Source organism: Haliotis cracherodii, unplaced genomic scaffold (assembly GCF_022045235.1).
Source record: "Haliotis cracherodii isolate W230 unplaced genomic scaffold, xgHalCrac1.p SCAF_7, whole genome shotgun sequence".
NCBI classification, from domain to species: Eukaryota; Metazoa; Mollusca; class Gastropoda; order Lepetellida; family Haliotidae; genus Haliotis; species Haliotis cracherodii.
The window spans coordinates 28,000,683-28,026,764 of NW_027266330.1; the positions used below are offsets into that span (position 1 = coordinate 28,000,683).

General features: G+C 41.0%; 2 protein-coding genes across 2 annotated transcripts in view; one reads left to right on the forward strand and one right to left on the reverse strand.

Annotated features, from left to right (window-relative positions):
- LOC139447553 (uncharacterized) overlaps nucleotides 1–3,041 on the forward strand; it is a 52,210-nt gene extending 49,169 nt beyond the window's left edge. Inside the window, exon 4 of the mRNA XM_071228956.1 lies at nucleotides 1,048–3,041. Within this exon, the coding sequence (XP_071085057.1) occupies nucleotides 1,048–2,337 (1,290 nt within the window). The 3' untranslated portion in view covers nucleotides 2,338–3,041. The remainder of the gene's footprint in view (nucleotides 1–1,047) is intronic.
- Nucleotides 3,042–10,392: 7,351 nt separating this feature from the next.
- Nucleotides 10,393–25,466, reverse strand: LOC139447926 (ubiquitin-like-conjugating enzyme ATG3). Its single transcript, XM_071229413.1, has 10 exons — nucleotides 25,332–25,466; nucleotides 24,065–24,106; nucleotides 22,235–22,355; nucleotides 20,323–20,433; nucleotides 19,268–19,326; nucleotides 18,535–18,660; nucleotides 16,763–16,915; nucleotides 14,809–14,936; nucleotides 14,575–14,643; nucleotides 10,393–13,185 (listed from the first exon to the last, which is right to left on the reverse strand). Exons 1-10 carry the CDS (start codon nucleotides 25,401–25,403, stop codon nucleotides 13,104–13,106), a joined length of 963 nt encoding a protein of 320 aa, XP_071085514.1. The 5' UTR covers nucleotides 25,404–25,466; the 3' UTR covers nucleotides 10,393–13,103.
- Nucleotides 25,467–26,082: the final 616 nt, after the last annotated feature.

Here is a 26,082-nt window from a genome sequence, read left to right on the forward strand (position 1 = left end):
CCTACCAGTCTAGGGGTACAAGGGACCCCCAATAATTAAGTTCAAAGGTCCCTACAGGATGTATTAGGGTCCTGTTAACTAATGAATTCCTGTAGTGTTGTGTAAGATTTGATTCTATAATTACAGGACTTTGTCAAGATTTGGGTACACTAAAAATATTATGATGTGTCCTTCGGGATGCAATATTCAGAGATGCCATCCTTTACGCTTTTGGTGTAATAATTACGCTTTTGAGTCTAAAATTATGCTATTACAATAATCCTCCCCAAATTATGGTATGTTTTTTTACATTTTTTCCACAAAGTATTTACATGTATAAAATATTATGGAGAGCAAACTGTTAATGCACCAAAACTAAGCAAGCCTTGCAAAGGTTTCGTTCTACACCACGTAAAGAACAACCCCAGCGACTGCCATTCTTTTGAACACTGTTTATCAAGCTCCTTCCCAGCGTGTGACACCTTCGTTACACTCTCAGAAACATCGCTGCCACCAGTGTGGGCATGGCCATTACATGAATCTTGAAATTTGTCCTCTAACCCCAAATGTAGTAACGTTCATACTTTTGTTTATGTCTTTGGGAATACCATCATAGTGAATTTTGGTAAGGTTTACGACTGACCATGTTTTCCAGATTAATTTACTTTGTTGTTTGTATAATGAGATTGTTTCGAGATTGCAGACTAACCGAATATCAACCAACTTCTCCCTTACATTCTTAATATATCAATAACATGATAGTCTTAATGAAATAGAAATTCAAATTGACAAACAAAGAAAGTTATTTAGCAGGGGTAAGTGTATTCGGCGTCAAGACAGTCGTTGTTTGTTTGTAAACATAAAACTCTGTCGGTTGCGAGTTCAACTCCAAGCATGGTTGGGGCCACAGTGGGGAGTTTTGACTGGTGGCAGTGATAGTATAGAGAGCTCCGCAAACGGGCTATTGCTGCAAGGAGCTTGACTGTTTATGTAACATAGATAATAGGCTTTCTTAATCCTATTGGTTTCTACTAGAGGTGTCATTGATTGGAAAATTTCTACTTTCAGATACTGAATGAAATCAACAATGTCCTGTATGGCAAGCCAGCCAACATCCAAGCCCGTCATGGCATCCACAGTCGTCTGGAGACCCTGGAAAGTGTGGGGTGCTCCCTCGACGACATCCACAACAACCCTGACGTGCTGCTTCTCACCGAGGTACAAGTGTTCAAGGCGGTCCAGAAGTTACGCAAATGGCATCTGGATGTAAACGTGGAAAGCGTCAAGATCGCTCATCTGCGCTCAAGAGGAGCATTTCAGAAGCTGGTCCAAAATCACCAGAAAAAGCAGAGGTTTGAAATTGCAAAACTGTTGCAATGTTCAGTGGAAGACTGCGAGACACTAGGGAAACAGTACCCTTTCCTGAAATCTGAAACTGCGGAACGACTCGCACCCAAGATTGACTATCTTCTCTCTACTGGCCTCACTCTGGATGAAGTAAGGGAAAACTGCTTCATCCTGAAAAGGAAGTTGGACGATCTTGCTGAAGTAGCTGCTGGAATTCAGAAAATCCAATGTGGCAAAGTGGGAACGTTTGACAAAAAATCAAAACACCTTTTTCTTGACACCGAAAAGTTACTTCTTTATGCAAGAGAAAAGACTGATAAGAAGCAACAACGATGTGAACACGTTGCTCGGTTATTACAAGTAGATATATCCCAGCTGGATGTGAAATATTGTGCGGTGCCACTAAAGACAGTCTTGCAGAAAATAGTATTCCTGCTGGACCAGGGTATTAACAAGAAGGATCTCCTGAACCACCTCTACCTCATGCAGATCAGTCTCGCCACGCTACAACGAACTGTCCAGACAGCGCACAACGTGGGTCTGACTAAATTCACGGCGATGTCTCTCATCAACATCCTACAACATAGAACAATTTCACCCAAACCAGGCAAAGCCAGACACCATAATTTCGTAGCCCGTCAACTTGATTTGCCCAAAACTGTGTTTTCAAATTTGGGACCACGTTCGAATCTCGTTTTCTCACGGGACAAAGCGATATTAAAAGCAAATATTGATTATCTGAAGGGTAAAGGGTTCTCCAGTAGAGATATTCATGACTGTGTGTTGATTATTGGTCATGATCCTGATGTGTTGAAGTCGTACCTGGAATCATTGTCTGAGCGGCTAGAGGTCCAGCCGTATGAGATCGCAGACAATGTGGTGGTGTTAAATGCTGTACAGTACTTCATAGAGAGAGATGGGAACTTCAACTGCAAGGAACAGCTTAGTGATGTGAAGGAGTACGTGGCCCCTGGATGCATGGCCGACCCACACGAGGAGGACTTGTCTTAATAGACACTGATTGATCTCGAAATTGGGGCATTAGGTTTGAATCCTGAATGATAGAAAAACATGTTTTCTTGATTTTGAAATACTTGCGAAGATTGTCAAGCTCCAGAGCAAAACACACACAGACACACACACACACACCATGGTTAAAATTCCAATGTGTACACTGTGGATGTCATCGTATATCATGATATTGATGTATCGGTACATTTTTATGTTGATGCTGTATCAAAACAAATTTGTGAATGTTGATACCAAATTAATAACTCACTGCCACAGAATGTTTATGTTTATTGAGGATAGTTGGAAGGCCAAAAATTCAATGTTAAACAATTAATGGATCATCCTAGTTCATACATTACAACAGCATTAAATTGATTAGTTGCAGATCTACAGAGGTAATTTATATCTATACATATACAGAATAAATGATCGTTAATATTTTGATCATGATAATTTTGAGTTGATGTATTGATTGTAAAAAAGTAGTCACATGAACTGAATTATGTCTAACTCTTCTTACTCTGTTCACTGGCATCAATGACCACCCCCCTCCCAAGAGCCTGGTTGGCTTTAGACTTGGTATTTCAGTGTACCATGTGTGTGTTTGATGAATGAGTTGGGCTGGGGGTTCAAACTGATATTAATGTGTGATCTCTTGTCAAAAATAGAAACATTTACAGGGTATAGTACTGAAAAAAGGTGATAAAAAATATTGACATCTCATGGCTTGTGTTTGTTGTGTGTTGTAGTCATTCTTGGTGCTGGCGTCACAGCAAAAGTAGAGTAGCAGAGACCTTGGGACCATCAACATTGTATTGCGTTATCCATCATTCAATCAAGTTGAGTGTAAAGACTGGATAATAGTGACAACACTTTTACTACTGAGGCCATGAATAGAGATTGTTTTTTTTGTTTAATGCCGTCCTCAGCACTGTTCTAGCCATATGATGCGGATCTGTTAATTATCCAGCCAACAATCCAGTGATTGACATCATGAGCATCGATCTATGCAATTGGGATACAACTGCATCAAGCAACTCAGCGAGTCTGATCACCCATCATTTGGAGTATCCCATCAGCTGTGACCTTTATCCAGTGTTCGATGGGCAGTAGGTAGCCCAGTGGTTAAGGCGTTCGCTTGTCGAGCTGATGGCCTAAAGTACTCATGGAAATGAAAAAAAACTGTTTTTCTCAATTTAAAAATCGACACAAATTGTTTCGTAGCTGTAAATACGAAATAACAAAACAACTCGAAAAGTACTAGTCTGGATTTGCTAGTTTGATCTCAGTGAACAATACAAAATGTACTTTACAGGAGGTAATTTGTCTGCACTTTCAACATTCAAAAATAAAACTAAGTCGAAATTGATATAGCAGAAACAGACTATAGGCATTATGCACCTCTTCTCACCTGTCGTCAAGGTGTCACAGGTCACCTTGATGTACTTACACCTGGTTATGCCCTGTTTCACAATAGTCTGTTTTATTCACATTTTTACACACTTTTACGTGTAAAAAGGCATAAAAACATTTGATACGCTGTATTTGTGCCGCGGCCCAATTAGTACTAATTTAGTTGTTTGAATATTTACATATTTTGTATATTAACTGCAACAATTTAAGATCTGAGGTCGAAAAAACAGTTTTTTTTCATTTCCGTGAGTAATTTAGTTTCCATTCCCCACATGGGTACAATGTGTGAAGCCCATTTCTGGTGTCCCCCACTGTGATATTGCTGGAATATTGCTAAAAGTGACGTTAAACCATCCACACTCATTCACTCCAGTGTGTGAGTGTGTCACTTGTGACAGTGTAGCCAGTCCTCAGATAAACAGATTTGCATTAATAACAAAAGGCATATATTTCATTTACAAACAAGAATACAATCCTGTTGAACTACACCAATCCTGAACTGTCGGACATGATTTTCAAAACTGTTAAGGAAGGTTGATTAACATGGAGCCACAAGGACCTGTAGCTCACCTGACTGATAAATTAATACTTTTTATAACTTCAACATATAGTGAGTTAAAGAAGTATTGGTGTAAAATTTTGAGAAGAAGAAAATACATATTTTGGAACACAATTTAGGAAAGGGATTTTGAGTGCAAATAGTGATACCTTGGACAAACATGGGTCTTGTAACATTTATTACATTCACACAAAAGTTTAGCTCTGTGGTTCTTAAGAGCAAGATTTTAAAACGATTGGTAAATTTTAAAAAAATATATTTTGAAAACAAATCATAGATTTGAACCAGATCAGTTGTCTTCATAAGAAGGAACCTGTATGCCTTACTTCAGCTTTACCAATCAGGGAGAATCCGAGATATTCAAGGTTTTTAAACTGTAAAGGTCAGTGTCGGGGTTACTGGAGATCACAATGTCATGTACCTTTTTATAGTCCGTCACGTTGAAGAGACCAGTCATGGCTAACTGACAAACTAGTAAAATAGGCCAAAATGCTAGTCAAGTTTTGTTTTCATGGCAACAATATGGAAAACCTACCTTTTAGCCATTGCTCCAAAATGTATGCAGATAAGTTGATGAAACATGGTGGCTTGCTAGTGTGCAGTTGGGTCTTAAATATGGTTTACAAGTTTTGAACCAACTTGAACTTCGATATTTATTGCCCATGATAGAATTTTCATTTTGGTAACAGCCAACTATTTTGCTGGTGGGTTGTTAGGCCCCACTACTAACTACACCTATGCCAAATTATAATACATTTTGAAAACAGATGGCTGATTAATCATGTTAATATTCATTAATGGATTTCTTAAAATCAGGTCATAATTAATGTTAGAACTTATTAGAGACATCATAGTAGGGCTGAGACACCACATTAGGGCTGAGACACCATAGTAGGGCTGAGACATCATAGTAGGGCTGAGACATCATAGTAGGGCTGAGACACCATAGTAGGGCTGAGACATCATAGTAGGGCTGAGACACCATAGTAGGGCTGAGACATCATAGTAGGGCTGAGACATCATAGTAGGGCTGAGACATCATAGTAGGGCTGAGACATCATAGTAGGGCTGAGACACCATAGTAGGGCTGAGACATCATAGTAGGGCTGAGAAACCATAGTAGGGCTGAAACACCATAGTAGGCTGAGACATTATAGTAGGGCTGAGACATCATAGTAGGGCTGAGACACCATAGTAGGGCTGAGACACCATAGTAGGCTGAGACATCATAGTAGGGCTGAGACATCATAGTAGGGCTGAGACACCATAGTAGGGCTGAGACACCATAGTAGGGCTGAGACATCATAGTAGGGATGAGACATCATAGTAGGGCTGAGACACCATAGTAGGGCTGAGACATCATAGTAGGGCTGAACATCATAGTAGGGCTGAGACACCATAGTAGGGCTGAGACATCATAGTAGGGCTGAGACACCATAGTAGGACTGAGACACCATAGTAGGGCTGAGACACCATAGTAGGGCTGAGACATTATAGTAGGGCTGAGACACCATAGTAGGGCTGAACATCATAGTAGGGCTGAGACACTATAGTAGGGCTGAGACACCATAGTAGGGCTGAGACATCATAGTAGGGCTGAGACATCATAGTAGGGCTGAGACACCATAGTAGGGCTGAGACATCATAGTAGGGCTGAGACATTATAGTAAAGCTGAGACACCATAGTAGGGCTGAGACATCATAGTAGGGCTGAGACATCATAGTAGGGCTGAGACACCATAGTAGGGCTGAGACATCATAGTAGGGATGAGACATCATAGTAGGGCTGAGACACCATAGTAGGGCTGAGACATCATAGTAGGGCTGAGACACCATAGTAGGGCTGAGACATCATAGTAGGGCTGAGACACCATAGTAGGGTTGAGACACCATAGTAGGGCTGAGACACCATAGTAGGGCTGAGACACCATAGTAGGGCTGAGACGGATAACTCAGGTACTCGGGTGGGGTGGGTCCTGTGTAGGACCCTGGTACCCACATGACTACCCGTATCCGTGGTTAGTCACGTCATATACTGTTTAATGACTAACAATAAAACTCAATGGTTACACTACAGGTATAGCTAAAGTTCACATTTCTTTCTCACTATGCAGGCATTCGTTCTGACTTTTATATGTTCGAGTAAGGATAAAGGGTCTATCAACTGCAGAGTATACATGAGCAGATCGTTTTAGACGAGTATCTGAATAGTTTTTGCCAGGGCTGCAGTAAAACAATTCCGATTCGGACATTTTGTACCCAACTCTTGAGACCTATAGCGGGTATCCGGGTAATAGGGGGTCGGGTACCCGGGTCGTAAATTTGGACTCGTCCCAGCCCTACATCACAGCTAGGACCATTCATACAAAGTGTCAGCTCCATCATGTCCATAGGCCTTGTAATTTCAGAGATGGTGCCAATGCTCTAACACTAGAAAAAGAAGCTACATAAAGTCCAAAGAAATAACACATTATATGTGATTCCGAAAACCATATACTTGCCGCATATTTAATTCATAATGGTTATGAAATGTCTGAGTCATGTCCAGAAAGGACATTTTGCAATATAGCCAACATGGTTGCCATGCTTATAAATTGATGTGCATGCATGTGTGTGAGTCCGTGTGTGGCTGCTTGTACTAGTCCGGGGAGATGCTGATTAATAGTGCTAACCTACTGCTGCAGTTAAACATGAATACATCAGACGCAGACACAGTATACTGATTCCGAGCCGACCAGTCCTTGTTTAGCGTCTTTTGGTATCGTAGATGGGGATCAAACTCCGAACCTTCCGCTCTCAAGGCGGATGCTCTACCGCTAGACCACGGTGGCTGTCCTAAAATTATTTGAGGTTTAGAGACATTAGCTCTGGCTTTGTAGTTTCAGAGGAAATGTCAAAACTGCAAGGGCAACAACTGGCGGTCAATGGCAAACACTCCACGATCTAAGCTCACTTGACTTTCAGTCAGGGGAGCTAAAAACAAAAGACAAAAGTCTCTGAGTGAGCATAGTATCTTCACATATATTTAATCAATAAAATGCCTGTGTACAAATACTCTGTTATACAGTATGAAGTATATACACAGACTTTACCTGCATGAAATGAAAGCACATGAGAATAAAATCAGCAGAGAAATATACATTAAGCTGAACATTGAACATAACTTGAAGGCTGGAAATATAGCAAATATATTTAAAAGACGGACTCTTCCCTGCCGGCTGGACTGCCTGACGTCATACTGGAGCAAGCTCTGCCGGCTGGACTGCCTGACGTCATACCGGAGAAAGCTCTGCCGGCTGGACTGCCTGACGTCATACCCGAGCAAGCTCTGTCGGCTGGACTGCCTGAAGTCATACCGGAGCAAGCTCTGTCGGCTGGACTGCCTGACGTCATACCAGAGCAAGCTCTACCGGCTGGAATGCCTGACGTCATACCGGAGCAAGCTCTGCCGGCTGGACTGCCTGACGTCACACCGGAGCAAGCTCTGCCGGCTGGACTGCCTGACGTCATACTGGAGCAAGAAATATCCAACCATCTAATTCACATGTGAAACTGGTGATCTTCAGTGTGAGCAAAAAAATCAGAATTCGTTCTGTTACAATAATAGGAATAATAATAATAATAATAAGAAGAAGAATAGGTAATTTACATTGCGCATATTTCCACACCACACTATTTTTACCCTGGTCACTGGGTCAGTGTGCACTCAACAATCATTCTCAGCTCCCTAGGGGGTATACAACCTCGTTACCATCTCATCCTACCGGGTACCCATTCACTGCTGGTTGAACAGAGGCACATTTCGAACAAAGTCACTTACCTAAGGAGACACCACATGTGTTAAATGTGCTTCAGTGCGGGGCAGGACTGAAGCCCTAGAGACTCTCAGGAGCCAAGTTGCCGAAACGCGGTCACCCATCCAAGGACTCCACGACTGACATTATATAACTTCAACTGATTTGTGACCTGTGTGATGTGCAGGACCACGTGCAACCATGTTCGTTCTATTATGCTATGACTGTCTTGATCTTCCCTGGCATCCATCAAAATAATGTCATTTAATAGTGAGTGAGTGAGTTTTACACTGCTTTTAGCCATATTCCAGCAGTACCACGGAGGGGACACCAGAAATGGGTTTCCCACATTGTACCTATGTTGGTAATGGAACCCTGTTCTTTGGCATGACGAGCGAACGCTTTAACCACTAAGCTACCCGACCTCCCAGTCATTTAATAAGCCTGACCAGACAAACCAGTATCTGATAGTGCTAGCGTTGATCTGAAAACTATTTGAATGGTGACACACTCATCCTGGTAACAGCCTGTTGGTATTCATAAACAAATGACCTAGAACCCATCTGCCTGGAGACAAACCATTAGTCTAGGAATTGACACATTCTGTTATCAGTTGACTCAGTCCACACTGGTGGCCATTGTGTCCAACTGATCTCCATCATGTTAAATGTGGCACCTCCAAAAAGTGACTTTCTTCAAAATGTGCCTCTGTTTACCCAACAGTAACCATGTGATTCTAGAACCTCACAGGCAGCTTGGGTAGTATACTCCCCAGGAAGCTGAGAATGAAAATCGAGTGCACACTGATCTATTGGCCAGGGTAATTATCATGTAAAGGCAACTTTGAGCAAACTAGCTGGACTCGGTGCTATGTTACTGTTATCATGTATCACTATCAGGCTATATATATATCATATCACACAGGACAGTTTACAGGTTGTAGGGAGGAGTCCTTCTTTAAGAAATCTTAAGAAACAAACAAACAGTCTACATGGCTTTCCTTTCTGGATATTTGCATGTAGAAAGACTTTAAATAAGACGCGTTACACCGGAATGAACAGTATGTGAAATATGAACTAACTGACACATAACTCAGAAACAGGAAAAGATTTACCGCAATGAATTTTTAAACTTTAACTCCCAGGTAACCATAACAACACCTGAAGCCATGGTGTTCCTCTGTATACAGAGCCATCGACCCTAAATTTCACAAATGGGGAATAAGAATACTAATTTGAGTGCCATCATATTGTAACTCCCACAGTGTGAATAAGCTTTCTTTTTTTATAAAAAACAAAAAGCGTTGCTGGCGTTAGGCCTCAAGAAATGAAAGCCTCATGCAAGTTAAGCACCATGTAATTGTTCTTCCCTTCGATAGGAGAAGAACTTTTCAATAGTTGGACTGGCAATGTCTGGATCAGTATTTTGCAGATCTTCACAGTATGCCAACAAACAAAATTCATACAGCATTTGCAATCGCTCACCACATCTTGCAGTTTGGTTACAACAAAACCAAATATATTATCTGTCATTTGGTCAATACAAAATATTATAATTATATTATTATATTGTTATTTGTACAAGGCTACAAAAGGAAGTAATAACAAGACAAACTGTTTTGGAGGTGAAATCTCTGAATGTTTTAATTATTTGTTTTTTTTTATTTTAATTTACTATTAATATCACAATAACTAGAATTGCAACTGCCCAATAGATTTGAATTGGCTCAGATTTTTCACAAAAGGTCTGATGATTATATTTTTGGGACTTTCTAATGATTAAAAGGTCAAGAACAAAGAATACTACTAACAATTGAAATGAATAGCATACAAAATACTATATTTGGAAATGCCTATTGATATTGAAGTGCTTCTTTAATTTCCTAAAAATGGAGGTTAAAACAAACTACTATGAATCAGGGATTTGCAAAAAGCATTCTTTCCATCAAAACCTGCAACTAGTTCTTTTTGAAAACATTGATCTGCCTAAAAACTTAGTATTATCTGAAGAGTGAGTGAGTGAGTTGGGTTTAACGCCAATTTTAACAGTATTCCAGTTATATCACGGCGTGTCAGCTTAATGTGGGAGGAAAGCACGAAGTGATGCAGGTCTCAGACGTTTACCACTTCGGTGAAACCCACAAGCACGGGTATGGTGCTGACAAACCTAGAAACATAATCGGGGCGACCCGGGATTCGAACCCACAATCATAGGTTTCTGGCGTGGCCAAGGGACGCAACTCCCTACAGCGAATCGCGGCGCCACCCGTGCCCCATTCTATACTGTTTCCGCAGTATTGCAAGGTCAACACTTCATGGGTTTGTGTACAGGCTATGTTCCTCCATAACCTCGGAACACACAGGGCTGCTATGCAAGTTATAGTAAGTGTGTCTGTATTCACAAGTGATTGATGAACATGGTGTATACAAACCTGTAAAGTACTCGCGATGTCAGTTCTGTTAATTCAACACTTAATATCATTACTTTGTAGGATTATCACAATAGGAACCATGTATGGCCCCTAAACAATATCAGTGTCAAGATTTACCTAACTAAACCTGAAACTTACAGAACTAATTACTAAGTCATTGTTCAACACATTGTTCCAACATAAACCAAAAAATCAGAAACACTGCCTTCTCATTAAAATCTGATCTTAGACTCCGATATGATACACCTGTGTTAAAATCCTACAACACCTCCACAGAATGTCCGCCAATCTACATGAAGGTGTTTTGGTTCTAGAGCCAATCAGATTTCAGAAACAATTCGACTTCATTTCTCTATCACTTCGATCAGGAAATGTCATTCATAATAAAAGAAAACCAACAGAGAATTTGCTTTTCTTTCTATGGACGCCATTTGGAAGTAGATGCCATGGCCCTGGGATACAACTGGGTGAATAAAATATCCCAAAGGTGCTGGGATAATTACTTACATTCATACTGGTCGTTTATGGAAGAAAACTTACAAGAAGCCACGGACATGAGGCGACACCAGTCAGCAATGAAACGTGACCTGGGAACATATCTGCCCAGTGCTTGGGACTTATTGCTTTGATTATTGTCTGTGCTAATTATCGAGCTGTCTTCCATTTGTCCCGTGCCATGTCCAGTCTCTTACCTGTCAGCGTCACATTGTTCATTGCCTTATACCAGTCAGTGATGATTAATATCCTGGCTTCCTGTTGTCAGTCACTATCACCTATCAGCCCTAATTAACTGTTAGCTGTTGGCTTCCATTTGTCCTTTGCTAATCACCTATCAGCACCAATTAAATGTTGGCTTCCCTTGTTAAAATTCCACCTTTGTTACTTTTGTTGTTCTTACAGGTACATATATATATGTTCTCTGCCTCATAGCATTCATTCACCTGATGAGCGAGTGAGTTTTCGTTTTATGCCACTTTTAGCAATATTCCAGCAATACCACGGCGGGGGACACCAGAAATGGGCTTCACACATTGTACCCACGTCAGGGTTCTAACCTGGATCTTCGGCGTGACGAGCGAACGCTTTAACCACTAGGCTACCCGACCGCCCCTTCCCCTGATGAAGGAGTAAGCATATACTCCGAAACGTTGTGTTCCTCATAATAAAGAAGTTGACATGCGTAATTTCTCTTCATTATGTGTATCACCTCCAAATGCCTTTCAAAGACTGGGTCATTTAAGTTCCTACTTGAGATACAGATATCATGCTGGTCTGACTGCTTCGCTCACCCATACCCAGAATTTAGAAGACTAAACCCCGATATGCTGATACGAAAGTCGACCTGACGCGACCTGCTGTGGAGTGTCATCAGATCTTCACACACAGAATATCGGAGTAAAAGACCTGATCTTAATGAGATTCAAGCAATATCAGCATCACATTATCAGGGCACAATCAACATATTCAGCAACTGCATAAATTGTGAAGACGGATTTACATATGCCATTGTAAACATGATACAGACATACAAAACTAAAGCACAAAGAAAATCACAGATATTCATGACACATTCATCTTAGTGTGATCTACATACTGGACCCACGACAACTCGGATGGTGGCCATGATGTTTCTGACTTCGGAGAATAACAAGCCCACTGAACACTTTTATAACCTGAAAGAACTTTTGCCCAAAAGTCAGAGTCATACTTTTTAGAAATGGCATTCCTTTCTGGAAATGAGGGAAAGTTTACAAACTTAAACTAAATCAAATCTCCAATTAAATTATTCAAAGATGAAAACTGTTGTATTAGGCTTAAATAAATAAAAGAATTGGTTCTGAGGCAATGACTTTTGAAAATTTAGTGTGGGTGTGCGGTGTTTTCTTTTAGCTTGTTCAAAGTATGTAACCAAATAAACAATTGTCTACCACCAACCTGGCCTCCCTACATAAACAAGCATACAAACTCCTATTGCCGCCATTACCATAACATGAGATGTGCAGTATAGCAGGGCGCATGTTAAGGAAAGTAACTGTGTGCTATACTGGATCGCATTGTTTTTAAGTATTAGGTTTTTTAAAAGAAAACATGTGGATGCGGCAGACTTTATGATGATGCGGGTGGTGCCTGAGAACCAAGACTATTATTGTTTTTAACCTTACATAAACCACTACAATTACTTTCGTGTTCTTGACACATATTTTTTTCTCCAACTCTATGGAAAAAAGTCATACAACTGTATATGTGGTATTATATCCTGACAAATATATCAATGTTGATAAAAGAGTATCTGATGTTGATGAGATAATCGTCGGTTTCAGCCAGTGAGTATCACCTCAGTCTCTAACACGGTGTCAGTCGTGGGCTCCAGCACCTGAAAGGGTTCTTCATAGAAATTTGATATTGATGATAGGTCACAGTTACTGGTACAATGCCTTGTTGGTTGTCAGCCTCACAGAAACCACTCCCAAGGTGATCTGTGGCCCAGGGGTAGACAACTCTCTTTGACTGCTGAAATGATTGAACACAGGAATGCTGTTTCCATGGTAACGAGGTATACGAGTTGTTACTACATGGTGAAGTGTCGAGTGTAGTCGTATTCTATTGTTGGTATCACTGCCTGGACAAACTTGAGGAATATCATTAGGTACCTGCAGCTGGGTTAAGGAAGACAACGTGAAGAGTGTGTGAGTGGGTGGGTGGGTGAGTGGGTTGTGAGTGAGTGAGTGAGTGAGTGGGTGGGAGGGTGTTTGAGTGGGTGTTTGAGTGAGTGAGTGAGCTGTTTGTGAGTGAGTGAGTGAGTGAGTGAGTGAGTGAGTGAGTGAGTGAGTGAGCATAATGCTGCCTTGAACAGTATTTCAGTTATATCACAACATGTCATTTTGTTACAAGCGGTAAGCCCCTTGGAACGTAGGTCTTAGATGTTTACTACTTTGGTGAAACCCACATGCATTGATATGGGTATGTCCATCCCACCGCCAGATTCATAATCAGAGAATCTGGGATTCCAGCATACCTGGGGGATCCTCCTCGATGAATAGCATCTGACCACATACCTCCAGAAACACACCTGCCAGTTTTCTATGAAGTGGTATATCTCTTTTGGGTTCAAATTCTAAAAAATGTAGAGTCAGCAATATTCCAACTATGCTATCTTTTATCAGAAAAATCCCTATTGGGACTCCTGGTCAACTCAAGACTTCATGAAATAGAAGACCCCATCATTTGAAACTTATGTTAGCTTGAGGTTTATAGTTTGTAAATTTTCTCATAAAGGTATATTTATATAGGTTTCGCCTGGCTCTTAGTTATGCGGTCGTTTCTTGGAATGGTGTCCTGTGTGAAACCATGGAACACATGATACCCGATGTCATGATGTATAACTCTTGGTAGCACAAAGAGGTTTTTTTGAAGCAACCATTACACAAGTTTATCACTAATCCTTGTAAAATCCTTTGAATTTTCGTGATTAGTTTCAGCTTCCTCATGTACGTCACACGGTTGAGGTCCTTACAGACTAGGGTATCTGCACCCCACCATCCAACCATGGGATAAATGCATAATGTTAGATTGGATAAGTTTAAAAAATTGTAAATGTATATTTATATACTTATCCTATCTCACACGCTTTATGCCCACCCAACCATCCCCGCGTCACAGTTACACCAGCCTGTACACTATAGACTGAGAATGAGGGTGCTGGATATGTCAGGTGATCAGATCGCAGGGGTCGTGTCGGACAGGATTGCAGTGGTGCTTGACCAATGATCACAGTGGTGATTTGCTGATGTATGGGACGTGTTGGGGTGATTGCTTTTTTTGAAAACTGGAAACTTTGTTCTAGGGCGTTTCCACACCAGGATTGAAGAATAAGAAGAAATGCATAGTGTGAGATAGGATAATTTTAAAATTAAAAGTTTTGAGGTTTCAAATTTGAAACAATTTAAGGTTTCAAATAGGACATAATATTCAGATTGGAATGTAGATAGATGGCTCCTGTCAAATGAAGATCTGATTTTACTGTCAGGGCAGAAGGATACATATGAACACCAAGCTCGCCGCCACCCTCAGCAACCGTCTGGATGATCTTCTTCATCACATCAGCATGTCTGGGAGGTAAACAAAACATCCATGATCAACATTCACTTCATAATAAAGACACATTCCAACTTCAATCATTGTAATGCATATACAGAAAATGTACTGATACTATAACACTGTGATGTTCCTACCTGCAAGGACTTACTGATACTATAACACTGTGATGTTCCTACCTGCAAGGATGTACTGATGCCATAGGAGGACCAGGTAGATTTGGGTGTCCCTCCATGGTAACAGTTTTTTTAGCATGGTCTTGGCTGAAGTCTTCATACATCTGTTCTACTGTCAGTGGTTTTCGATTCTGCAGCACAAGACACTTATCAAATTAACATTGAGAGAATAGCTGATATTACAATGATTTGCTTGCTTTTTGTAAAACGCCGCACTCAGCAGTGTTCCAGCTATATGACGGCCACCTGTAAATAATCGAATCAGGACCAGGCAGTGATTGATATTGTGAGCAACGATCCACACCGTCAAGATATTATGACATTCTATCAACCAACTGAGCCTGACCACATGATCAATTTGGTCTCCTCTAACAACCAGCATAGGTTGCTGCGGATCTACTCTAACCCACAATCCCCATGTTGTTGCATCAATTTCAATATCATTAAAATCAGATCTTAGTCTTCGCTACCGCAAAACAAAGATCTGAGGACATCCCATTAGGGTCACGTCAGAACGACGTTTCGCGAAATTTGACCGACCAATGAAATGACTGACAAGAAATTGACATTGGCCAATCAGGAGGCAGCTTTCTCGAGCTTTACGACACTAGTTTCAAACTGGCGACTACGCTTCGGAACATATTTTGACATATTCTCGATTAAAAATTTTAAAACTGATAAGAACAACATTCTGAAATAGCTTATAGAGGCCCTAGATTGTATGGGTATAATCATAAAACCTGTAACTGTCGCTTGGAATACCCCGTGTTAAATATATCGTGGTTGCATTATTAGAAAACACATTCCGACTTTCACTTTCATGATCTGGTAAGCGACACTCTGATTGGTTGGATGAAAGGTCGGTGTGACGTGACCCGTAATGGGATGACCTCAGATCTTTGTTGAGCGAATGCAAGAACAAAGATCTGATTTTAATGAGATTGAATCAATTTTGTACGACAAGCCACCTGAATACATCATCTTCGTCCCGCCCCCGACTACATCACTACTAAAGGACCCATCTCAGTGCGTTTTGTTACCCCTAAATACCTAGACAAAACAAATAACACAAATCGTGTCCTTCTTCCTTTACATGACAAAATACACCACATTCCTACCAAACCATCTTCCCGAGGCAAGACCGTCCACTTGCCTTTTTATCAAAGTCTTGTTTCCACCCTTGCCATATCAAGCCCACTTTCCTGTCCTAGATATGATTGGACTACTGCACATATCGCTAGTCGATTCAGAGAACGTTTCACAAAATCAACATACACCACTAGTACACCTTCATATGAAAGTGATTTGCCGCTGCCTGTCTGTAATGACATGAATTTGTCTTCTCTTAAACCCCCAACGATTGCCTATGTTTTTGTGTCAGGGATGAAATTGTGAATGTTTTCATTATCTGATGGACTAGGTCATCATCTTTGGTAGTCGCCATCTTTGTGAAGCGATACAAGATAAGAACAGCAATCTGATCGGATATCATGTTTTCATTACAAGGGGCACAACTTGTTATCTACGTGAGGTGGTGCAAGGGTTGAGCCAAGAAAAGTGGCCTTGATGTGGCAAGGGTAGAAACTAGAGATTTGCGAAAGATAAGGTGAGCTACATTATATAAAATAAATAGTGAGTGAGTGAGTTGGGTTTAACGCCGCTTTTAAGAGTATTCCAGTTATATCACGGTGTGTCAGCTTAATGTGGGAGGAAAGCCCGAAGTGATGCAGGTTTCTGATGTTTCAGATGAAACCCAGGAGCACGGGTATGGTGCTGACAAACCTAGAAACATAATCGGGCGAACCGGGATTCGAACCCACAATCATAGGTTTCTGGCGGGCCCAAGGGATGCAACTCTGCACAGCGAATCGCGGCGCCTTAGACGGCCCCCTATAAAATAAACAACAAAATTTAAACATAACAACATATGAATGAGTGCAGTGTATATCATACTGACCTCGTCATAGCCATATAGCCATAACCTCGGTGTCTGGTAATATTTATCGTAGGTAATATTAAGATCGTAAGTCCGGGTAGCTATAATACTGCTCTCGCCGCCAGCAGCACCTTCGCTCTCTGACACCGCCGATTTCCTCGTGTCAAGAGTCCCCTGAAAGGCAAATACACACATGTAACATCCATGTCATTGAAATTGTTACAGGGTGATTTCCAAGTTGAATCACAGAGGTTAACCCAGAAACCGTTACATACAGAACCAAATTGCGAAATCTGTAAATGACCACACAAGATCTATGTATAACCAATAAATTATATTCAAACACAGTGTTAGGGTAACAATCAAAAACGTACCGCAATTGGTCAATAAATCGCGGCAGCAACAAGTAACAGACCCAGTAATATATCTTACAGATTTGGGACACTGTAGAAAGTCTTGAAACAGTCCTCCTTCTTGAATCCGGAATAGTGTTGGAAACTGGTTGGAATTTGGTGTTTACAAATAGGTATCAAATCCATACTTAGCAAAAAGATCAGAAATAGTCCTTGAATTGCCCTCTTGTTACTCTAATACATTGAATCTCCGAGACGCAGTCCCATCACAAAACCTCTCGAACAATCAATCCTGCCATGTTCATGTTTATACAAGGACGTAGAACTCTAAATTATTCGCTGCAGCCGAAACACCAGAACATTTTTCAATTATTTACGTCCACTGATAACTAGGATAGTTTATTTCTTGGTTTATGGATGCGCCACTCTTCCTTAGTCCAAACCTAAGTCAAACCCCGGAGCTTCAGCTCTCCGGCCGGACAGACATTATAGTAAAAACAACGTCATGGTTGAAGATTGTTGACGTCATTCGACAAATGGTGTTTTTCTAGGACAACGGTGGTGATCAGTCCCTTTTTCCAAAGGGGAGCTCAAAAGGATTAAGAAAAATGGGTAATAAAGAAATAATTACACTCAGATGTGTGTCATACTGATTTTACGAAACTTGTGTAAGAATTAATGTATTACACTCGCTCTCGCTCGGGACATACAGTTTCGTAAAATCTGTATGACACACATGCTCGTGTAATAATCTCTATATACCGCAGGTATCCAGTGGATCCGTTTGCAATCCAGTTATCATTCTCAACTCCCTGGGGAGTATACAACCCAAGCTGCATATTGCGATAGAAGGTTTATACATCCTCCTCAGATATCGGGTACCCATTCTCTGCTGGGTGGCACAGAGGCACATTTGAACTACCGGTAAGTCCTTTTTCCAGGGTGTTTCGGGAGTATGTACGCATTCGTGTTTCCACCATCTGGTTATCTACCATCGAACAATGGGTTCTTTTGAGTGCACAGGGTGTATGTACTGTACACTAGGAGTAGTGATAACACTGTGAAGACCTGTAAACATTGTTGGCCCCAAGTCTGAATAAGAACTAGGTCATTAACGGGTTACGATCCATGTATCATTTCTCTGTTTGTTTGTTTGTTTGTTTGTTGTTCAACGCCACACTCAGCAATATTCCAGCTACATGAAGGCAGTCTACAAATAATCAAATCTGGACCAGACAATCAGTGATTAACATCATTGGCATTGATCTACCCAAATGGGATGTGATGACATGAATCAACCTGACCACCCAATCACATTAGTTGCCTCTTACTACAATCATGGATTGCTGAAGACTGGCTCGTCACAGGGCTGGTTGTGTTAAGGATTATGGATCACAGTGGTACATCAACGTGAAGATCAAGAACATCAAGGAAAAGTACCTCATCCGTCTCCTCCAGCATCCCACTCTCCTCGAAAGCCTCCATGTCTTCAGCCTCTCCATCGTCATCGTCATCATCATCGTCATCATCATCACCGGCTGCATTACCCGTGGCCTTGCCTCCTCCCTGAAGGTGAGTATAGCAAAGTAATATAAAGACCTACAAGGAGCTACACAAAATGACAAGGAACGACATTGTACGACACAGAACTACAAGGAGCTACAAGGAATGACACTGAACGACACGGAACGACAAGGAAGAACAAGGAAGAACAAGGAACTACACGGAACGACAAGGAACTACACGGAACTACATGGAACGACAAGGAACTACACATGTAATCTTAATCTCTGCCGGTTATACATTGTCTGGCATACAGTACAAAAATACCACTGAATTATTACAATCATTATGTCTGGTGATGTTTTATCATAAATTTCATTATTTCATTGTCCAAATTTGCAAAAGACAAAACAAGCACACAAACTCCCATTGCCGCCAATACAATAAAACAAGATGGGCAGTAAAGCAGTGCACATGTAAAGGGAAGTAACCGCATGTAATATTGGATCACAATGTTTTCAAGTATTGTAGCATTTCACTACCGGGGTTGTGTTTTCGAGACTCGAAATATTAAAGGATTTTTATTTTGAAAATGGAATTAAAAACGAAACATGGGGCGGACTTTGTGAAGATGCAGTGGTGTCTGAGGACGAAGACTATTTTTTTTTACCTTTGGGTCTAGAGTCATCTCTGCCACTGCGTCCTGGACTGCACCCACTGTCTGCTCACCTTAAACAATCAGCAGCAAATATTAAGGGAAAGAACAATAACATACATGTCATTACCAGACTTCCACGTGTTTCCGCCCCATTTTGGGCTCCTCATGGTGAAGACTGAGCATCAAATGTCAGTGTCACCAGGGAAGTGGTGAGCATCGGCCACTCTAACTGGCAAGGCTGAGCATCATACGTCAGTCTTACATGAGAAATAGTTGTTGTTTCTTTGCTATATGATGGTGGTCTGTAAATAATCAAGTCTTGACCAGACAATCCAGTGATTGACATCATGAGCATCGATCCACGCAGTTGGGATACGATGACGTGCATCAACGTTCAACCAAGTCAGCGATCCCGTTAGTCACCTCTTACGACAAACATGGGTTGCCGAAGACCAATCTTAACCCGGATTTTCAACCAAAAACCAAGTCAGCGAGCCTGACCACCCGATCCCGTTAGTCGCCTCTTACGACAAGCAAAGTTGCCTTTTACGTCAAGCATGGGTTCCTGAAGACCTATTCTACCCTGGATCTTCATGGGTATGAGAAATGGTGAACATCATAAGTCAGTCTTACTTGAGAAATGGTGAACATCGATACCAGTCTTACTTGAGAAAAGGTGAACATCGATATCAGTCATACTTGAGATATGGTGAACATCGTACGTCAGTCTTACTTGAGAAATGGTGAACACTGTAAGTCAGTCTTACTTGAGAAATGGTGAACATCGATACCAGTCTTACTTGAGAAATAGTGAACACTGTAAGTCAGTCTTACTTGAGAAATGGTGAACACTAAGTCAGTCTTACTTGAGAAATGGTGAACACTGTAAGTCAGTCTTACTTGAGAAATGGTGAACACTGTAAGTCAGTCTTACTTGAGAAATGGTGAACATCGATATCAGTCTTACTTGAGAAATGGTGAACATCGATATCAGTCTTACTTGAGAAATGGTGAACATCGATATCAGTCTTACTTGAGAAATGGAGAACACTGTGAGTCAGTCTTACCAGGAAAGTGGTGAGTGTCGACCCAGCCACCGTCCTCGTCGTCCTCCTCGATGACCTTCTCCTGTTCCTCCTGGTGGTTGTCCATCTGCTTCACACGCTTGTAGCACGGCACTGAATCCCCCAGGAGGAAACAACCACAAACAAATTACACAACCATCAGCAATGAGTGAATGTTGTTCTAGACCCAGTCATCACCATTCCAGCTTCACCATGACAGCCACAGTATGTGGGTCTGAGCCAGACAAACCAGTGGTTGACATAATGAGCACCGTCCAATGCCATGGAGTGATGGTGACACTCAGTCAACTTAGCCTGACCACCCAATTCCCTGTAGGTGCTTCCAACTACAAACAACAGAGTCCTGGGTTCTACTTTGAGCCAGACAAACCAGTGGTTGACATAATGAGCACCATCCAATGGCATGGAGTGATGGTAACACTCAGTCAACTAAGTCTGACCACAAAATTCCCTGTAGCTGCTTCCAACTACAAACAACAGAGTGTGGGTTCTACTCTGAGACAGGTCAGTACAGGGTAGGTTGGGCTGGAATAAAAAACTAAAGAGAGATTTTTCAAAAATTTCACTAAAAAAATGAGAAAAATGAATTGAACCAAAACACTCTTTCAACTGTGAGATGGAAGCATTAAGCCTAATCAAGGCAACTGTTAGAAACGTGGTAATGCATAATGTTAAAAAAAGACAGGGAAAATCTAATTAAAAATGAAAGGTCTACCTCAGGGTTAGACATGATAGACACCATGTTAACAAGTGAAATAGTCAACGAAGTAATCTATATCCCCCGCCATTTTAACACGTTATGGTCCCAAACCAGGTAACTGACCCAACATTTCTCTTAGGTCATGTCAAAATAGCTGCAATGGAAATTCTAAAATAAACATTTATAAAACTCCTTAATATCAAATGGCACCAGTTCAGTATGTGTCTGGTAAACATGCAAAGTTTTGTAAGAAATTATTTAATGGTTATTTGAGTTACGCTCCGGAAAGGAACAGCACCCTTATAGAACCTAAGTCCAACTTGTTGCCATGGAAACGTAAAAAATAAAAAATGATAAAACTCCTAAATTGCAAAAGGCACCAGTTCAGTATGTGTCTGGTAAACATGCAAAGTTTTGTAAGAAATTATTTAATGGTTATTTGAGTTACGCTCCGGAAAGGAACAGCACCCTTATAGAACCTAAGTCCAACTTGTTGCCATGGAAACGTAAAAAATAAAAAATGATAAAACTCCTAAATTGCAAAAGGCACCAGTTCAGCATGAGTCTGATAGACATGCAAAGTTTCGTTGGGGCGGGGGATAAAAATGTAGTGAACAACAACACACTTCAGACAAGTGATGCGTTTCTAAAAAATAAAACTAGAAAACAAGCTATTCCATGACCATGATGACTGACAACTGATACTGATTCGTAAAAGATGACTTCGACCAGTAAATTCAAGGCTGTTGATAAATGTGTCTGATAGAAATACTGCGGTAACAAATTAAAGATTTAAATTATGCATAAACTAAACAGAATTCAGTCAGCCGTAATGTCATGAATTGATCTAAAGAATTCCCCATGGAAGTATACCGGTAATATTAATGATGGACGTGACATAACATGCAGGGATCATGCAAACAATCAGTCAGATGAAGTCAAATCATAGGCTACTTTCCTTTTAGTGGATAACTTAACCGATTTTTGATGAGGATGCTAAAATTTCTGGCCAAATTAGTTACGTGCAGCAGTTACTTGAGTTGCAGATCAATGGCATATACAAAACTCATTGGAAACAGTCAAGTTTTCCCTTTTCCCAGAATAGCGAACTAAGGGCAGTGTCTTAACTGTAATTTGAGCTGGAATGCTGTATAGAGCTTCAAGAGACCATAACAAAATCTATACCAGTCTTACCATTCCTGGTGATGAGGAACTGCTTGTCTTTTGGTAGATATGGTTTGATTTTGGTCTCATCTCCCACAGCCCACTGCCATGTTGGACAATGATGTACGATGTGATCTCCTGCTGCAACGAACTGCAAAAACAATGGCTTCCTCAGATAAGGTCTCATGTAACCATGGTAACAAATGGTATATGCCTAAACTGTGATATGTGCAAGGCAGTAAAAACTAGGATTCGCTAAAAGGGGGGGAGTGAGGGAGTTGGATCTAACGCCGCTTTTAACAGTGTTCCAGTTATATCACGTCGGGGCAGCTTAACCGGGATTCGAATCCACAATCATAGGTTTCTGGCGTGCCCAAGGGATGCAACTCTGCACAGCGAATCGCGGCGCCTTAGACGACTGGGCCACCTGTGCCCCCTGATTCGCTAAATAATGTCATGAAGGCAGTCTGTGCCAAGAATTTTTTAGTTGACAGGCCAGAATTTGTCTCTTAGCATCCATCATGTTTTGTATGTTTTCATATGGATTTTAATAATTGAGTTTACGAGATAGGACAGAATGTTACTAGACTTCTCACTTTGGACTAGTGGCTAAAGCCACAGATTGTGAAGGCAAAACAAATTTGCAGTTACCACATTAATTCTGTTTGTTGTTTCAAGCGCAGTCAGCAACATTGCAACTATATCACAGCAACATGTAGATAATCAAATCTAAGCCCAGCAAACCTTTGACTAAAACTGACAGCATGATTAGGTCCCATCCAGCGTGCAATCAACCAAGTCTCTGATTGTTTGTCTGTTTTTTAACATCACACTCTTTGATATTCCAGCTACATGACTATGGCCTGTAATAATTAAGTGTGGACTGGACAATCCAGTGATTGACATTCTGAGCACTGATCCATGCAGTTGGGATACGATGACATGCATCAACCAAGTCAGAGAGCATGACCACCCGATCCTGTTAGTCGCCTCTTATGACAAGCATGGGTTGCTGAAGACCTATTCTAACCCGGATCTTCACGGGTAGTCGTCTATAATATACATTCTGAATACAATACTTCAGAAGGTATGATTTGTTTGCTTGTTGTTTAACGCCGCACTCAGCAATATTCCAACTTTATTATGACGGTCTGTAAATAATAGATGTTCACAGTCCACTTCAGAAGGTATACGGCAGCTTTGAATTTACGAAACTAGAAAATGTGACACAGAACCCAATTTGGTGTTGTTTTACGCCACATTCAGCAATATTCTAACAATAGTATGCCAACCCACGCATAATTGAGTCTGGACTAGGTGAACCAGTGACTGAAATCATAAGCCAATTAATCAGCCAAAGTCATACGGATATTACGACAATTGTATGGAACACTGGATACTATTCCTCAGAATCAAATAGGGTGGCAAGTGAAGAATAATGTTGTCATGATCTCGTTACACACTTCACAACAGGGATGTGGTTGATGTGTCATGCTGATGGGCAGGCATAAGATTCAGCGTTAGAAATTGGCACTTGTCAAGTAGTCCTTACCAAACTGCCCAATGGTAAAGGTATCCTAACGACTAGTAGAAATTGGCCAATTTTAAGGGTTTTGCTATATGTTATCATTATAGGGACTCGTGGACAAAAACTGTTAGTTTCTAACCCTGAAGATGACATCAACTAGTCATCCTGTTAGTTGCCTCTTACGATAAGCTTGGGTTGCTGAAGATCAATTCTAACCCAAAACTTCATTATTCCATTGTAACCAGAGGACCAAAGTCCTGCCTCCTAGAAAGGATGAAATCAGAACATGGTTCAGTACCTACACGTTACGTCCTCTACTGTTCAGTACCTACCTCTTCTGGTGTAATTACTCCTGTTTCCTTAAACTTTGACTCCTGGAAAAAAGTTAAACTTTACATCATAACTGTGTCCATTAAAACTGACAAGACTGATTATTATCATCATGATAACTCTCAACAAATAATGACCAATGGTATTTGACAAAACTGGTTCAATATCACTAAGGGGGTGGTTGTCCGCACAGGCACTACAGATAAGTACTCCAGGTACAGAAATGTACCCTGACCCATGAGAATACAGAATGTTACACAGTACCCCAAAGGGTGGATGAGTCCATATTCCACAAATCGAAACCGGTTCATGTTTTAGTACATGTTCGGCTTGCTGATAAGTGCATGATGTGCATACCAGAATTACAGTATGTACAGCACTGTGTATGCTCATCTTTATATAGCATCCTGGAAGGCATCTCATACAACAGTAGGACAGTTTCAATTCAGAAAAAGAGTGAGTGAGTTGGGTTTAATGCCACTTTTAACATTATTTCAGTTATATCACGGCGTGTCAGCTTAATGTGGGAGGAAAGCATGAAGTGATGCAGGTCTCAGACATTTACCACTTTGGTGAAACTCACGAACACGGGTATGGTGCTGACAAACCTAGAAACATAATTGGGGCGAACCGGGATTCGAACCCACAATCATAGGTTTCTGGCGTGCCCAAGGGACGCAACTCTGCACAGTGAATCGCGGCGCCTTAGTAGACTGGCCAACCCGTGCCCTCTCAGAAAAAGAAGAAAATCTCAGATGTTCTGGGACATAAACAGATAATTGTGCTCCCATGCTAGATTTTAGTTTGGATAGTCGAGAGCCACAATGGGGTCCTACAGTCAAGACATGACCCCACATCACGTCTTGACTGTACGACCCCACTGCTCTTGGCTACGTTTTGGCACATGTGTCGTCTACACAAGCATACAAGGAACTAGTTTAGAGCACTGGGGAATGGACTCACCCCATATATTCTGATTTTGGTTAGGGTACATTTCTGTGTATCAAAGTGTACCTGGGTTTCACACATCTGCTGACAACTACCACTTCAGCTAAAATAGCAACAATGACATCTATATTGACTTCAAACAAAAAAAAGCACCTCTAAAAACTTTACTCATTATATAGACGCCATGGGTTTACGGTTTTATATTTGAATGATTGAGTCAGGCTGTCAAAGAAAGCGAAGATTTAACACCCAAAACAGTGAAAACATGAAGAAAACTGAAAATTGTTCAACGATTAGTTTTCAAACAGATTGACATGTTACCTTCAAAACCGGTGTAAGATATTCTGCAACTCCAAGGGCTGTTCCCTTCACGGAATTGATGATATTCTGCATCTTGAAACGCCTGGAATCAGTGTCACAAGACACGAAAACCTGGAAATCCCCTCCCACTTCTACCTTAGAACCTATTGAATAGAGAGCGATCTAAGGGAGGTAATCATATCTATCTAGAGTAGCGTCCCTTTATTCGTCTATTTGGCAGCTTTTGCAGAGCCATATTCTCCAAGATGTTATCAGCCTAGGCTTTGTAATAGTCCGTGTCTGAACTTGAGACATTGTCTCTGTATTATTAGGTTTTTATATAATCAACTGATAGGTCGTTGTCTATCATAATGTCGTAAAATAACAATCCACAGACCGATTTATCGCCGTGCTACGAATGCCGGGAGCCAACCTATGCAAGGAAGTCTCTTTTCTGTGCGGAGTTTGATAAGTTCAAAACAAAACAGAAAGCAAGGCTTACGCTTTTAAATCGCTGCAAAAATGTAATTATAGATTTTCTTTTAAAATGCAGTATAGTATGTTCTTTCAGTCGTTTGTTATAGTTACAAGACCTTTGGTTAATGTACAGGTGGGGCGGTCGGGTAGCCTAGTGGTTCAAGCGTTCGCTCGTCACGCCGAAGACCCGGGTTCGATTCCCAACATGGGTACAATGTGTGAAGCCCATTTCTTGTGTTCCCCGCCTTGATATTGCTGTAATATTTCTAAAAGCGGCGTAAAACCATACTCACTC